The sequence below is a fragment of the Dipodomys merriami genome, unplaced genomic scaffold (genome assembly GCF_024711535.1).
Source record: "Dipodomys merriami isolate MVZ:Mamm:240054 unplaced genomic scaffold, mDipMer1.0.p SCAF_11, whole genome shotgun sequence".
NCBI lineage: Eukaryota > Metazoa > Chordata > Mammalia > Rodentia > Heteromyidae > Dipodomys > Dipodomys merriami.
The window spans coordinates 41,005,834-41,022,906 of NW_027202382.1; the positions used below are offsets into that span (position 1 = coordinate 41,005,834).

Consider the following 17,073-nt stretch of genomic DNA (forward strand, 5'->3'; position numbering starts at 1 on the left):
AAGCCAAGCCTTCAGCTTTGCAGGAAATACTATAAAAGTAAATCCAAACCCCAACCCTAACATCCTTACATAATCAATGTGACTAGAATCTTCTCATTCTGACCAGCCAATATAACATAACATGGCTTAAACAACAGTGATAAAACACCCTGGAGTTTTATTTCCCAATCTAATTTTTCCTAAAAAGATACCAAGTGTCTTTGACATTTCTACAGAATTAACACAAGATTGTAATTCACTCATGTGACACAACAGCAACTCCTCTGCCCACTTACCACCTATTTATCCCAATCAGTGGGCTGACCTTGGAATGCAAACAGCTGGAATGCAGGGTTCCCCTACATATAGTCAGTGATTTTTTTTAAGTCTTTGAGAGAATTGTGATAAAACAAAGATCACCCTAATGTTAGCTTAGTAACAATATCTTTATAGTGACCCAAATTGGACTTTCAACATCTTAATATCAACTGTACACAGAAATCCTCCGTGTTTAAATATATACATACACATTATTTACAGTTATATAAAAACACCTGGTAGAAGGAAGGAGGGAGGGAAGGAGGAAGGGAAAAAGAGAAAGCCAGTCAGCCAGCCAGACAACCAGACATGGAATCTCACACATATTTGCATCCAAGTCCTAGCCATCATTTCCTCTTGTCAGCTTTAGTTTCCTGATACGTACAACAATAATAATACATACATGTTGTGAGGACTGAACAAGTTACTATATATCAAAGGTCCATTATAGAAGTGGGTCTAAAACAGGAACTCAATAAAATTTAACAATAGTAATATGATAAAGGGAACTTAAATACCTACTTAAAAATAGCCAGTTTAGTGGCTGGGAAGTTGGCTCAGTGGTAGAGTGCTTGCCTTGCATGCCTGAGGCCCTGGGTTCAATTCCTTAGCACCACATAAGCAAAAAGAAAATAGCCAGAAGTGGTGCTGTGGCTCAAGTGGTAGAGCACTAGCCTTGAGCTGAAGAGCTAAGGGACAGCGCTCAGGCCCAGAGTTCAGGCCCCACGACCGGACCCCCCCCCAAAAAAAAAACAAAAAAAAAATAGCCAGTTTATATGAATTGTTTTCCTGAACCAAAACAGTATCTTTAAAAAAAATTATTTTAAAGCTATATAATTAATGAGAGAGCAAGAGAGAGTGAGAGAGTTACTGTCTGGAAAAAAAAACCTAGCAAGTTATTGTTTTGATGGCATAATTAGAAAGGGAAAATGAAAGTCAGCAAAATACACAGTTTTAGAAAAGTGGTTATTAGATTTTCTTCTTTCCACTGTGGAAAGAGTCCTTCCTGTTGAAGAAGGCAGTGAAATTTTATCACAGCTATTGCTATTCATAAATCTTATATCTATTTTAATTCAATCTGGCCCTAGCCTCTGAGTCGCTGCACCACAATTTGATTACTATAACCATACTTTTTAACTGCTGTCAGGAAAGACAGCGCCTTATACAAACATCTGCCGGAACACATGCCTGTGTTCTCCAGCACCAGCCTTAAATCACACTCTGGTGATGAATCTTTATCTGACACTAATACTTTTTAACTTCATACAGACAATTAAAATGAATTGTAGCTAAATGCATGTATAACAAATCAATTTAATCTTTGGTTGCTTAGTAGCATATTTTGCAAATTTCCTAAACTTACTTTCTTACATGTGTCTTTGTCTAGGTGTTAAAACTTCAATTTAACAGGAAGGAGTGGAGATATTAATAAAATACAGCTTTTATGACAGAGCCACGTAGTTGCAAGCTTCAAAGAGTAATGGCATTTGAAATTTATCATTGCCATTTTAAAAAAAAATCCACATTTGCGTGTGGAGAGCGCTATTCTAGGCTTCACTGGAAGAATGACCAGAGCTGAACTCCCTGCTCTTTAGGAATTAATAAACAGAGACAAACACACTAGATAAGAAGCCAGGTCAAATCAAAGCTCCCACTCACCTACTATTCGTCAATGCTGCTCCACGCTCCAAGAATCTTCTGTAATGATCTCTACTCCTGTACCTGTCACTTATTCTTCAGCTCACTGTTCAACAGTCCATTTCTCTGCTCAATCAGATACATATGAAGTCACCAACCACTGTCACAGTCCCAGCACTGGGCACAATCCTGCAGAAAAAGTGTGGTTCCTCTATTTGCTGACTACATAACTACTCGTCTTCAAGTTCTTCCAGGGCAGTTAGCCACATCTTATTTCTAGAGTCAGTATATAGTAAAAATTTGGAATAAGACAGTACTGTGTAGCTGCTAAGTAATTTACTGGGTGGATGGCAATGTAAAAATGAACATGTTTGGAAAGCTACAGAATTCAATAGAAAGAAACAAAACATCAGGGGAACACATACTGGATTCTATGAGGAAACCTGTCCCATTTCATCAGCCCCTATCTTACTTCCTTTTTACAAGTAACGGGATTCTGTCCTACAAGATTCAGTACCTAATTCAATACATATAGCTAAAAAGAAGATCTAAACCAGTGGAATGTGGTGGTATAAACCTGTAATAAACCTCTGGAGGAGGCAGAAGGATCACAAGTTCTAGGACATCAAGGTCAGCCTGGGCAGAAAGATGGTGAGACCATCTCTCAAAAACATGAAAAGGAAAGGGCTGAAACACAGACCAGTGGTAGAGTGCTTGTCTAGCATATGATGCATGATACCCTGGGTTCAATATGTTGTATGGCCAAAAACATAAATAAATAAACTAGACCAGTCTATCAGATCTTGAATTCATTATTGTGATTTTTCAAATATTGGGCTGGGAAGGTGACTCAGTGGTAGAGTGCTTGCCTTGCATGTATGAGGCCCTGGGTTTGATACCTCAGCACCACATAAGCACAAAAAGCCGGAAGTAGAGCTACTATGGCTTAAGTGGTAGAGCGCTAGCCTTGAACTGAAAAGCTGAAGGACAGTGCCCAGACCCAGAGTTCAGGCTCCATGACCAACAAGAAACTAAAATGAAATAAAATAATTTTTTTCAAATATTAACAGTGGTTTTCTTCATAACAATGTCTATAAAACAATATAGGAAAGGGAGCTGTGTTCCTGGAATAAGGAAAAAGGAGTTTCATACGAACTCTGCCATCTATTAGTCTCCTTGAGCAAGTCACTTAGTCTCTCTCAGCCCATTCCCTCACCTATACAATAGAGATGTCGTGGCCTATATCACACCTTTGTTATAATAATTAAAAGGAAAAAATATACACTCATTTTTTCTAGGCACTGGCCCATACCAGTGATCCTAACTACTCAGGAGGCTGAGATCTGGTGATCAAGGTTCAAAGCCAGTACAGGCATAAAAGTTTGAACTAACTAACCAGTAATATGGTTCAAACAGTAAAGTGCCAGCAGTGAAAAAGCCAAGCAAGAACACAAGACACTAAATTCAGGCCTCAATACTGGTTCCAAAAAAAAAAATTCAACTGTTCTCACCTCCAACTCTTTACAGGTCATTGATATCAATTGTGTCAATCACATGACTAATCACAAAACTATAGAATCTTAAAACCAAAGGAATCTAAGAGGTCTTATAAGTCAATTCTCCCAAATAGGAAGAAGCCAATGCCTTACAATGGAATGTGACCTGCCTTAGAACCCATAGAAAAAAATGCCACCACCAGGGTTAATTCTTATCTCTTCTAATAACATGTCTGTGTTCCTTCTATCACATATGCCCTTCCAGTTCTATAATTCAAATTTCCATTTGTAAATATAAATGGAAATTAAGAATGAAAATTAATGACAGGAGAGGTGGGAAGGGGAATAATGGGGTAGGTTGATAAAAGAGTAACACTAAACAATATGCATTGTACTCAAAACTAACAGATTGTAACCTCTTTGTACAACTATTTAATAATATTTTTAAAGGAATGAAAATTAAGCTACATGTGGTAGCACATGACTATAGTTTCAATTATTTGTAAGGTTAAAGGCTAAAACAGGTAAATCACTTGAGCCCAAGAGTTTAAAGCTAGTCTGGGTAATGTATTGGTAAGACACCATCTCAAAAAAAAGGAAAAGAGAGATAGAGACAGAGACAGAGAGAATAGACTAAGAAAAATAAGCCAGGTACTGGTGGCTCACATCTATACTTCTAGCTACTTGGGAAGTTGAGAATGAGAGGACTTATGATCCCAGGACAGCACAGGAAACCACAAAAGACACTTTTCTCAACCAATAGGTGGGCCTGGTGGTATGTGCCTATCATCTTAGCTACTGGGAGGCCAAGATTGAGAAGATCACAGTTTGAGGCCAGTCCAGGTAGAAAAATCCATGAGACTCAATCTCAATGGAAGAAGTTGGTTATGGTGATATATGCCTATCATCTAGCTATGTTGAAAAGCCTAAAATGGAGGATCATGACCCAGGCGCATACGAGGGGCCAAAAGTGGTCTTCATTGAATCCTTATAATTTTTTTTTTTTTTTTTTTTGTCGGTTGTGAGGCTTGAACTCTGGGCTTAGGCACTGTCCCTGTGCTCTTCAGCTCAAGGCGAGCACTCTACCACTTGAGCCACAGTGCCACTTCCGGTTTTCTAGTGGTTTATTGGAGATAAGAGTCTCATGGACTTTCCTGCCTGGGCTGGCTTTGAACCGCGATCCTCAGATCTCAGCCTCCTGAATAGCTAGGATTACAGGCATGAGCCACCGTTGCCCGGCTCCTTATAATATTTTAAGATTATCACTAGCCTCACTTTGTAGACATGAAAATAGGCTCAAAGAGACAAAATAGTATGCCCAATGTCACATAGAAAATGGGTATTGAGTTAGGATCTTAAGCCCAACAGATATTTTCTCTCAACTGAAAAATTCTGCCTTATTTGAAAAGCTTTGAAAATGGTAACATTCTACCTTTGATGAGAAGATGACTTTGTTTTGTTTTGTTTTTGCTGGTCCTAGGACTTGAACTCAAGGCCTGGGCTCTGTCCCGGATCCTCTCTGTGCTCAAGGCTAGCATTCTACCATTTGAGCCACAGCACCACTTCCAGCTTTTTCTTGAGTAGCTTATTAGAGATGAGTCTCACAGACTTTCCTGCCTGAGCTGGTTTCAAACCACATTCTTCACATCTCAGCCTCCTGAGTAGCTAGGATGACAGGCATTAGCCATCAATGCCCATCTGAGAAGATGACTTTGTAACCACAAGAAGCCAACCATTGTCTGGAATCATTCAGAACAAACTGCAGAAGTGATGCCTAGACAGAGAACTCAGAATACAAGCTACTTTTAACAATTCAGCATAGACTAACTTCAGTAACATGCAAAAACGCTTTTTTCATTATAAGATTCTTCCTTATTTTGAAAACCATTCAGACAACAATCCCAAGGGAATTCCAATGTAACATCAGGAGAAGGAGAATGCAACAGAGTGGTAGTGAGAGAATAATCTCATAGAAAGATCTCTTGAATGAGTTTGATCCTTCTATTAGTATACCTTTCTTTTTCTTTCTTGTATCATTCTTTTAACGAATAGAAACGACTTACAGTCACAGAGAAAAGTATCCAAGATAGTAACTGTTAATGTGATGTTGATACTTCATTTTTCTTTACTTAAAAAGGTACATAAAATAAAGCCAATGGAAGCATGAGACAGCTCCTAATTCAAAACACAGTCACCTTGGATTTGTCTCATCACTAGGTTCTTGTTGTGAATCCCAGGAGAACTCTTATTAAAGAAGATGGGGGAGCAAGAAGGGGAAGAAAAGGGGGACTAAGTGTTACACAGCCACCATTTCAGCCACCTTTTCTGGGGGGTGGGAGCAGGAGAGCAGTCCAGCTTGGGCAGGTGGAAGAGAAGGCAGGCCAGAAGGCCATTAGGCTCAAGGCCACTGCCTCAGCTCAGGAAGCAATAAGCAAAAGCTGCTGGGAAAGAAACAAGGCCAATATTAAGAAGCCCAGGCTATCACTTTTTGGAAAATGATTCTTAAGTCTAAGTGGCTTAACATATTAGAAGGGACCATTCCCATGATAATAGTAATTTTTCCAAGTTCAGATGGGAAGCATTTTCCTCTAAGGGCATTTTTTTTAAACATGAATTCAATTTCTCTGACCTTTTCTAAGTTTCCCATATTACTTAGTGGCTTCATGCTTTTCTATAAAGTTTTAAGTGACTTTCTTTGAAAAGAGCTACTTAATCCCAATAATTGTAGAAAACATTTGTTCATAATTATCCAGACATAGACTGGAACAATGCTGAAACAAGAGCAGCATGCAAAAATGTATTTAAGGACTATCATCCCAAAATGCTGCTAAAAGCTATTAACCAGTATGTGTTAATTGCCACAGCATTCATATTAATTTTCACTTCAGGCTCGACATTGTGGAATATTTCCCCTGATACATTTTAAACAAAGTTTAATTTAAGGAACTGCTTCTATCAACACTTATGAAAATTAACAGCCAAGCAATTAGCACTCATGAATTACCCCTTCCCCCATGCTCTCTGCAGTTTCCCTGTTAAAACAGTTTCTAACAGAGAAGTGGTTACTTCCTAACAAGTTAACACAATCAAAGTCACAGTTGTCTATATGAACTGGAACTGGTTCTGCTTTTTAAGCACTTGTCAGGGCAAACATTTCTCTTATATTTAGAGAGTAGAATTTAGCTGAATCAAGTAGTTAAGATTCTTAACATTTTATTAAACTTCTAAGCAGTTATTAATATTCAACTACCTTTCTAACAGATATTTAATAAATAACTATTGTGCCATGAGCATATGATCATAAAAAATGATGCTTAACAAAATGAACTCCAAGAAATGGAAACAAGATGTTTTTTTATTGTATTGTTTGTGGGTTTTTTTCTTTTGTTTTCCCTTTTGTCACTTTTTTATTTCTGTACCCTTTGTCTTAATATATAAGTTTATCTCATTGGGGAAGGGCCAAGGGGAAGCACAGAAAGAGTGGGAAGAAAAAGAATGAACCAATTCAGCAGTGATACTCGCTAGACATTATGTTGGAAATTAACTATACAACTTGGGGGAAAGGGGTACAGGAGGGGAAAGACTGGGGGATATGAGGGAGGGGTGACACTGTTCAAAAAGAAATGTACTCATATCCTGAGCTATGTATGTGTAACCCTTCTGTACATTACCATTACAGTAAAAAAAAAATAGCTATTGCCAATGAATGAATGAACAAATTAAATTATTTTTCTTTATCTTCCTATGTGAAATGAGGGCTATAAGCCCACAAGGATTCCTAAATTTATATAAAAATTATATAAATTTATATATTGTTTAAGAACACTAACCAAAGTTGTGTGCCAGTGGCTCATGCCTGTAATCCTAGCTACTCAGGAGGCTGAGATCTGAGGATCGAAGTTCAAAGCCAGTCTGGGCAGGAAAGTCTGTGAGACTCTTATTGTCAATGAGCCACCAGAAAAGCAGGAAAGTCTGTGAGACTCTTATTGTCAATGAGCCACCAGAAAAGCAGAAGTGGAGCTGTAGTTCAAAGTGGTAGAGTGCTAGCCTTTAGCAAAAGAGACTGGAAACAGGGACCTAAGCCCTGAGTTCAAGCCCCACAACCAAAACAAACAAACAAAAAAGAACACTAATCTAAAATCAGGTTCCCTTCACTTTTTCCTGTCAATGACTTAATAAATTACAAGAGACATTCTCACTCCATGACTTCAGAAAGAGGCAGTAGCAGCAGTGGGGTATTTGCTATTTCCTCTGTGCTACATGTAGGTCCTACTTAACAGGTCTTATCCTCAGGAGGAAAATATACTATAATCATTACATTCTGGAGCTTACATTGAAGAAAAGCATCTTTTCATTCTACCCCTAGTTTTTTTCTTTCTTTTTTTTTTTTGGTCAGCTGTGGGGTTTGAACTCTGGGCCTGGGTGCTGTCCCTCAGCTCTTCAGGTCAAGACAATCACTTGAGCTACAGTGCCACTTCCAGTTTTCTGGTTGGAGATAAGAGTATCATAGACTTTCCTGCCTGGGCTGGCTTTGAACTGTGATCCTAGGATCTCAGCCTGCTGAGTAGCTAGGATTACAGGTGTGAGTCATCAGTGCCCAGCTCTATCCTTAGTTCTTGACTAGTGTTATCTGTAACAAGAAACAGACTAACAGCCAGACGTACTAGGCTCACACTTACAATCCTAGCTACTTAGGCAGCTAAGATCTGATGATTATGGTTCAAAGCCAGCCTGGGCAGGAAAAGTCCATAAGACTCTTTATCTCCAATTAAACACCAAAAAAGCCAAAAGTGTAGCTGTGGCTGAAGTTGTAGAGTGCTAGTCTTGAGAAATTTAAACAAAACAAAACAAAATGCTCAGGGACAGTTTCTAGGCCCAAAGTTATTTAAAATAAATTTTACATGATATAAAACCTTCATAAGGAAAGGAGACCTCAAAAAATAATCAAACTTGAGTGTTTGGTTATTGTACGACAAAGTAGAAAGTCCTCAAAAACTACAATAAGACAAAAGATATGAGGCAAGTGCTGACAGCCAGGGGAAAGACAGCAAGGGCTGTTAAGATTCCCTCCATCTCTCCATCTTCAGAGATAAAGAGATTCCTTTCCCTCACATGAAGACCTTGTGACCTGCTCCTGGTGAAAAGAGCAGAGTACCACGAGCAGAGTACCACAGTCTTTCCTGCCACTTCTCAAACTCCTTCAGCTATAAAATATTCACTATTCCCAGGTATAATGTTTTTTGGGGGGGGCGAGGGAAGAGGGTCCAGTCGTGGGGCCTGAACTCTGGGCCTGGCACTGTCCCTCAGCGCTTCAGCTCAAGGCTAGCACTCTACCACTTGAGCCACAGCGCCTCTTCCGGCTTTTTTCTTTTTGCTTATGCAATGCTGAGGAATCGAACCCAGGGCATCATGCATGCAAGGCAAGCACTCTACCACTGAGCCACCTTCCCAGCCCCAGGGTATAATATTTTGAAGTACTATATCCTGAACCTTCAACAAGTTTTACTGAGGTTAAATAGCCTGAGGAACTTTGTGTGTAAATGCATAAACCTGGCTTCCTAGAATAGAGGTGATATACTGACAAAACTTTCTTAAGTATGGGATAAGGCATGGGAGAGCAAATTTTAGATTCATTTCTTTTTTTTTTTTTTTCCCCTTCTTTTTTTTTTTTTTTGTCACCATAGATTCACCTCTTGAAACGCAACCTCCAGCCGGGTGATAGGGGCTCACAGCTATGATGACTGTGAGCTGAGGGTCACAGTTCAAAGTCAGAACAGGCAGAAAAATCAATGAAATTCTTATCTCCAATTAAGCACCAAAAAAACTACAAGTAGAGCTGTGGCTCAAGTGGTAAGGCACTCATCTTGAGCAAAAAAGCTCAGAGTCAGCACCTGGGCCCTGAGTTCAAGCCCTAGGATCAGCATGTGCGCGTGCGCGCGCGCGCGCGCGCGCGCGCGCACACACACACACACACTCTCTCTCTCTCTCTCTCTCTCTCTCTCTCTCTCTCTCTCTCTCTCTCTCTCTCTCTCTCTCTCTCTCTCTCTCTCTCTCTCTCTCTCTCGGGGCTGGGATGTAACTTAGTGGTACAGCACTGACCTAATATACATAAGGTTCTAGGTTCTACCCCTGGCACTGACATCAATCAATTCTTGTTTGAAAGAGGAAAGACAATATGCACACTCCAGAGCACTTAAAACTGTGCTGCCCATCAGTAGCTTGCGTTTCCCTATCACCTCAAAGCAACTCTAGGCACAAGCAACATTATTCAGATACAATGAAATTAGGACTGGGGCCACAAGTTTTCTGATATTTCAACCTAGAAAGAGGTTTTATTTTATTAACAAAATGACACAAAGGTCCTTTCTCAGCAATGCCAAAGAACTTAGGCAGGTATTAAGCTTGATTTTGCCTCATCTGGTCAAAGCATCCCCTAAAATTCTTTTGCAAACGATCAGTAAACAGAATAATGTATAGATCCAAAACAAGTCACAGACAGCATCATCATTTTGCCAAAGATGTAAGTTACAAAAGAAAAAAAAAGGATTTTTTTTAAAAGGCTGGGAATGTGGCTTAGTAGAGTGATTGCCTAGCATATACAAAGCCCTGGGTTCGATTCCTCAGCACCACATAAACAGAAAAAGCAGGAAGTGGCGCTGTGGCTCAAATGGTAGAGTGCTAGTCTTGTGCAAAAAGAAGCTCAGGGATGGTGTTCAGGCCTTGAGTTCAGACTGGCAAAAAAAGATTTTTTTAAAAAGTCCATGGGCTGGGAAGGTAGAGTGGTAGAGTGGTAGAGTGCTTGCCTTGCATACATAAGGCCCTGGGTTCAATTCCTTAGCACCACATAAACAGAAAAAGCCAGAAGTGGCTCTGTGCCTCAAGTGGTAGAGTGAGCTGAAGAGCTCAGGGACAGCGCCCAGGCCCAGAGTTCAAGCCCCACAACTGACCAAAATAAAAAGTCCTAACAAAATATAGGTGTAAGTACTGTTGTTCTCTCTCAAAAATTCCATGCCTTAAAAATTTATTAACCAACAATAGTTTTAAATTTATAAATTATAAGCCAGCTGTAGAAATAAGTACTTGACGATATTTGTTTCACTATAGTACAAAAGCAAAGATGCTTACTCTTAGATTCACCAAAACCAACAATTCAGTTTGCCCAAATTGTTATGGATTCTAGATTCATCTCCTTAACCACAATATTATTATAATTCCAAAGCAAAAACAACATGCTTTCTTCAAACCTAATACAGTTTAATCTTAAGGAAGAATTCACAGCAGCTAGTCTCTTGAGGAAATACATAATTAAGTAGTTTTTTAGCATATTTAATTAGACCCCAAACTCTTCCTTGTCCCCTTCTCTCCCCAATTATGTACCATTTACCCAAGAGACCTAAGCAACTCAGTTAATTATGTAAATAAGGCTAGCATTATTCCCAAGAAAAGCATTGTGAATATTTGTAGGGGAAAAAAACCCTATATATATTTTAGTGGCTTTAACACATTCACACACACATATATTTACACATCTACATATATATGGGTTTACACACACACACACACACACACACACACACACACACACACACACACACACACACACACACACACATATGCCCAAGACTTGTTACAACTACAACAGGCCTGCAACTACAGGCCTAAGTATAGCTATTCCTTCTCAATTGTATGCCTTATAAAAGTATTAACCAACCACAATAAAAAAATTAATAAGCTTCAAACCAGCTACAGTAATAAAAATTTATATATAAAATAACATATATATAGGTAGATGTATGTGTATACATATGTGTACATATGTATGTGTATATTATGGGAACAAGGGGAACAGGGATAGGATGAAAGAGAGATAAAAATACATGGAAAATTCTTACATTTGAGATAAAAGCATGCAATTCCAATGACAAGTTAGTGAATCATTAAAAGAGGACAGTCATTTCATTTCTTAAATATATGCTGAGTAAAAATAAAATAATTTTAAGTTACAACAGTAACAAAAATTTAGTGCTGAGGGTCGAATGATTTATGGGAAGAATCAATCTGGAAATTATTAAAGTCGACTTGCACAGAAAAGGCTTTATTACCAAGGGGTTGACATGATCTTAACTCTAGAGGCAGCTATGGTACTGTTATAACTACTACAATCCCATTATTATGCAATCACAAAATGCTAATTTGATCATTTTGAGGTGTTATTTGAATAGTCATTTTAATTTCTAGGTTACAAAAAGGCTTGACTCAAGTATAATTCTCTATTAATCATAGAGATGTCATTGAATATTATATTGATGCATTCAGAAAGATAAAGAAAGACTAATTTAATATGTACAGTACAATATCCTTCAAATATTAGCCACTTTCATTACATATCTGCCAAACACATCAATATTAAATAATAGATGAGAACAAGGATTTAATTGTATTTTAGCAATTGTAATATGTAGGATAATAAGAAAACAGCATCGCATAAGATAGACTTATCAATATATAAATCTTTTTTTTAACCAATGTATAATGGTGACTGTTCTGTGCACATGCTCACTGCAGATTATAGAAAGACTTCAGTGTAAACATATATCTAACAAAATAATTCCTGTGTGACTGAGGAGATAGCTTTTTTTTAAGTATTTCTCCCTATACTTCAGAAGTCAGCTGCTTATACAACCTTCTGACAAATCTAAACTCAATCTAAAGATACAAGAAAATTCTGAGTGCCATATTTTGTCTGAGCTATTTTGTTGGCATGAGTGCATTATAAATATGCAGAATTTTTAGCCATTATGTTCTTAAACAATGAAATTATATCACAGTGGCAACAAGTAAATTCTATCCCTATATCCTAACTTCAATGGTAACTTCTCACTTATCTGATTTCTTTTTAATCGTCTACAGTCCAACCCACCATTTTTCTAAGTCTGCTATTTTGGTCCCCTGGAGCTTTCTTTCTTTTCCCTACTTTACTATGAGAAGAAGAAGGTCTATAAGCAGGTTATAAAAGAAGCTTCATCAATTCAATCTACAATTTCTTGAGGAAACTCCAGAGTATGTTAAGATCTTTATGTTATTGATGCATTATCTATAAGGCATTAATAAGGCAATCATTATTTATCATTATATTACATTTTAGAGACAGAGTTACTATATTTCTCTTCCTCTCTACAAATATCAACAACCTCATCTTCCCATGGCCATTCATGCTGACTTCAACCTATAGAAACAGGCTGAATTTCTGAGGCAAACTGTTTGAAGGAAAAACATCTCTTTGCTCAAGATGACAACTTATAGAACTAGCATGTGAAAATGAAAAATGCAAACATAAGCAAAGAGCTGTATGTTTATTAATTGCAATAGTGCTGAAATAAGACAAAGTGTACATGACTCCTTCAAGCTATCACTCAGCATCACCACAACCATGCCAAGCAGCAAACATAATAGCAATAAATATAAAAATCAACTGCTACTGTCTCCTGAAAAAGGCTCTGCTCAGTTCAGCACAGCACAGAGGTACAGAGCAGCTAAGAATGGGGGGAGGGGTGCTATACATAGAACAAGGCTCCATCTGAAACAGTGGCCATTTTTCTAAAAGGAAAACAGATGTACTTTAATTTTATAACAATACATTGTTAGAATGAACTAGGGAAAAATAAAGTCATCAAACATGAACCCCCTGCAATGAATGGAATGCAAAGGAAGAGCCTGGAATTCTGAAAGGGAGCTCAAACCTCAACAATTCCTGCAGTTATATAAAGAATCAGATAAGACAATGCAAACTGCCTCCTAGTACCAATGTCAAGGCTTTCCAGATACAATCCAATTAGGCCAAACTCTCAAGTATAGTTAGCAGATAAAACAGGCATATCAATATGTGTATTCCTTCCTCTTTCTAAAATACGTGTGCACATATACTTAGGAAAAGTAAAACAGTTTTCAGATATCTATAAGTACAGAGAAAGAACAAGAAGGATATTCCTATGAAAATTCTTATTACCTTTTTAAATCTAAAAAATGTGAGTGACATTCTATAATTAACAAGGCACTTTTGAAACTTTACATCTAATAATAATAATAATAATAGCAAAAACAGAGGAGGCTACAATGCTTGATAAGATAATGTACTCATTATCTTGCCCATGTAATTGTAACCCCTCTGTACAGTATTTTCACAATAAAAAAAAAGTCAAAAAAAATAATGCCACACAACTGTAGTTTTATTTAATGGAACAAAGTATTACAGGTTTTTACTCACCTTGCCATCAAATTTGGAATACTCATTAAAGGGGTTATTCAGCTGCAGAGGGCATTGTTCCAGGCGCACAGATAATATGGACTGCTTTCCGGAACTTGGAGGCTTCTCTTTGAGGGATTTTTTTTCAAATAGTGACTTTAACTCCTGGGCTGAGATACAAGAGAAAGATAAAAAACAGCTTTGTGATTACAGACAGCTTGCCTACCTTCTCTAAAAAGTCTGCCCAGGAATCTTAAGGAAGGTGCATCTAGGGACAGTTCAAGTCTGAAGTGATACAGAAAACTTCACATAAACTTCAGTGTTTGCATAACGAAAGGGCAGAGCATTGGAAAATATGTAGGCCAGGACCGTCAATTTAGAAGGACGAGGAATTAAGGAAGAGGGAAGAGTCAGACAAGAATGGAATGGTTGCCCTACAAGAAAAGTAAGTAGGCTCCTGAGTTTTGGCTCAGCTTTGCCACTACCGGCTAGCTATGTAATCTGGACTATTCACTAAACCTTTTCAGGTTTAGTAAAATTAAACTATAAGATATCAAAGATTTCTCATGGCTCTCAGACTTTGTGATTTTGGAATTCTTGATCTTTAAGGATATAATCAGATCTATTCCTCTCACAGACTCCAATGGTATCTCGCACAAAAATCTGGATGATAAAGACAAGTACTAGGAAAAAGAGGAATAACACTAGGTAACATTCACTCTCCAAGTCAATGTATCTCATAACAAGCTTTTGAGGCGGAGTCTAGAATACTACAATATGGAAACAAGCTTAGAATATTTTGACTGTCCCTGATACCAGGTAAGTAAAAGGACAAGGATTTGCACTCTTTGCTCTTGGCTATTAAGCTGCTAAAGAAACAATCAGATTCTCAATAAATTTTGTATAAATAAAATAATGACTGAAAGAATTCAGATTAAATTACTTTACATCAGAATTTTCATTCTCATTCATTAGTGAATCAAGACAAGTCAGTTCCTGATCTTCCCAAAGATCATTTAGTTAATCTGAATATCAATCAAGGTGGTAGGAGATGATAAGTACATGGGGATCATTATACTTTTTCATTTTGTGAATATGAGAAACTGCCCATACTTTGATTTTTAAAATAAATCAACCTGAGATTTTAAAATCTGTAATGAACAGGTTCAACTTTATCCCACTCTTTTGCAAAGTCAAATTAAACTAAGAAAGATCAGCAGAACTCTTAAATATTCACTTAGAACTTTCTAAAGCTGTAACTAACATTACCTTTTTAATAGTCTGGTAAGAGAAGTTTATCAAAAATCCAATAGATTTTTTTTTTTTTTTTTTTTTTTTTTTTGCTGGTCCTGGGGCTTGAACTTGGGGCCTGAGTGCTGCCCCTGAGATTCTTTTGCTAAAGGCTAGTGCTCTGCCACTTGAGTGACAGCTCCATTTCTGGATTTTTAGTAGTTAATAGAAGATAAGTCTCATGGACTTTTCCTGCCTAAGCTGGCTTCTAATGGTGATCCTTAGATCTCAGCCTCCTGATTAGCTAGGATTACAGATGTGAGCAACCAGGTCCTAGCTTCTCTGCAGACTTCAGCGGCAATAGATCAGAAAAGTAGAAGGTAAAAAGGTACACCATCACCCCACCTCTGCAGGGGATAGGTTCCAAGTCCCTCAGCAATACCTGGAAACCATGAAGAGGACCTTATATATATGCTCTAGTGCATCACAGAACATTCCCAGTCAAAGATGGGCACGTATACGATAGCATTTCCATAAGGTTAAAGAGGATAGTGACGTCACAGTCATCTTAGTTTGTGTGAGCATATTCTTTTTGTGCTGTAGACAACAGAATTACCTAATAACATTCCTCAGAATGTATCTTGGCAGGTGAAGTAATTCATGACTATAATACTTGTTCCAATATATAAACCTAATTTATAAATTAGGTACAGTAAGATTAATAATGATAAAATAATTATAGTAATATCTTATAATTTGAGTTATTAAAAATTTATAAGTTCTTTATTTCAAGAATTTTCCACTTAATATTTTCAGAGTGAAGGTGATCATAGGTAACTAAAACCTGACTACTTAATTCTAGATTCTGAACATGTAAGTACACTTAAACAATTTAAGTATATATTTCAACAATATATTAATTATACATTTACTTCACAATTTGACTAAAGTGAGCTTTCCAATATTACAAATACCATGCTACATGTAATCTATTAACAACTACACAGCTACACTTGAGAAAGAAATGATCCTTTATTAAACTATGAGCCATGTATAATACTAGGTGTTTTCTCACCTTGTGTTCACAAGAGATAATATCACTGGCTCTGAAGAAACTAAGATAAAGGAAATAGCAGTAACCTACTAAACATAAACAGCTATTATCAGGAAGGTTAGGTTTGCAGTGATGATACACTAAATCTTCCATCTCAGTTTAGTTTTCTCTTCAACTTATAATACCTCCTTCCTTCTTCCTCTTTCTTCCTGTGCCATGAAGAAACAGAAATAACCACAAAAAACTTTTGCTTGCTCACTTCTGCACTTCTAGCCTTTGACCCTATTACCATGGCTGAACCTCTCTCTCAGGCCAGCTCCTTCTTTATAATTAGTTCCAACTCAAGGACATTGCTCTAGCAATTATCTATTTCTCTTCCACTGTTAATTTCCTTCTTACAGCACACTAAAATAGTAAAACACCTCCTTGATACTCTACACCCCCATTTCCAGGTATCATCTTATTTCCTTGCTCTTCAAAAGGGTGACACACACACACACACACACACACACACACACACACACACACACGTGCATGCGTGTGCGCACGCCTCCCCTCCCCTGTCAACTGTGGAGCTTAAACTCAGGGCCTAGGCAGCTTATTTGCTCAAGGCTAGTGTCCTGTCACTTTGAGTCGCAGTTCCATTTCTGGTTTTCTGGTGGTTAATTAGCGATAAGAGTCTCATGGACTTTCCTGCCTGGACTGGCACTGAACCATGAATTTTAGATTTCTATAGTCTCCAGAGTAGCTAGGATTACATGCATGAGCCACCAGTACCAAGCTCTGGCCTATATTCTTGCTGTCCAGTCCCTCTCATCCCATTCTTTCAAATCCACTCCAATCAAGCATTCATGCCACACCATTCCACCAAAGGAGCTGTCATCAAGTCACTAGAATTCCCTTCCCATCTTTAATCCTCATCCCAAAGACCTCTAGGCAGCATTTAAACCAGTTCATCATTCCCTCCTTTAAAACATTCTTCTCACTGGCTTCCCCAGGACTCTAAACTGGCTCTTCTCTCTCAGGCCACTCCTTCCCAGCCCTAGCTCATTTGCTCTCATTGCCAAGAGTCACTGGCATTTGCTAGAGCTCAGTGCTAGGTTCTCTTCTTTCTC

General features: G+C 37.9%; 1 protein-coding gene across 8 annotated transcripts in view; it reads right to left on the minus strand.

Annotated features, from left to right (window-relative positions):
• The window catches only part of Mapkap1 (MAPK associated protein 1), a 242,154-nt gene that overhangs the window by 180,612 nt on the left and 44,469 nt on the right, over positions 1–17,073 (minus strand). For all 8 annotated transcript variants that reach the window (XM_070013663.1, XM_070013646.1, XM_070013636.1 and 5 more), the window contains one exon: positions 13,696–13,844. In XM_070013663.1, coding sequence (XP_069869764.1) covers positions 13,696–13,844 — 149 coding nt within the window. The remainder of the gene's footprint in view (positions 1–13,695; positions 13,845–17,073) is intronic.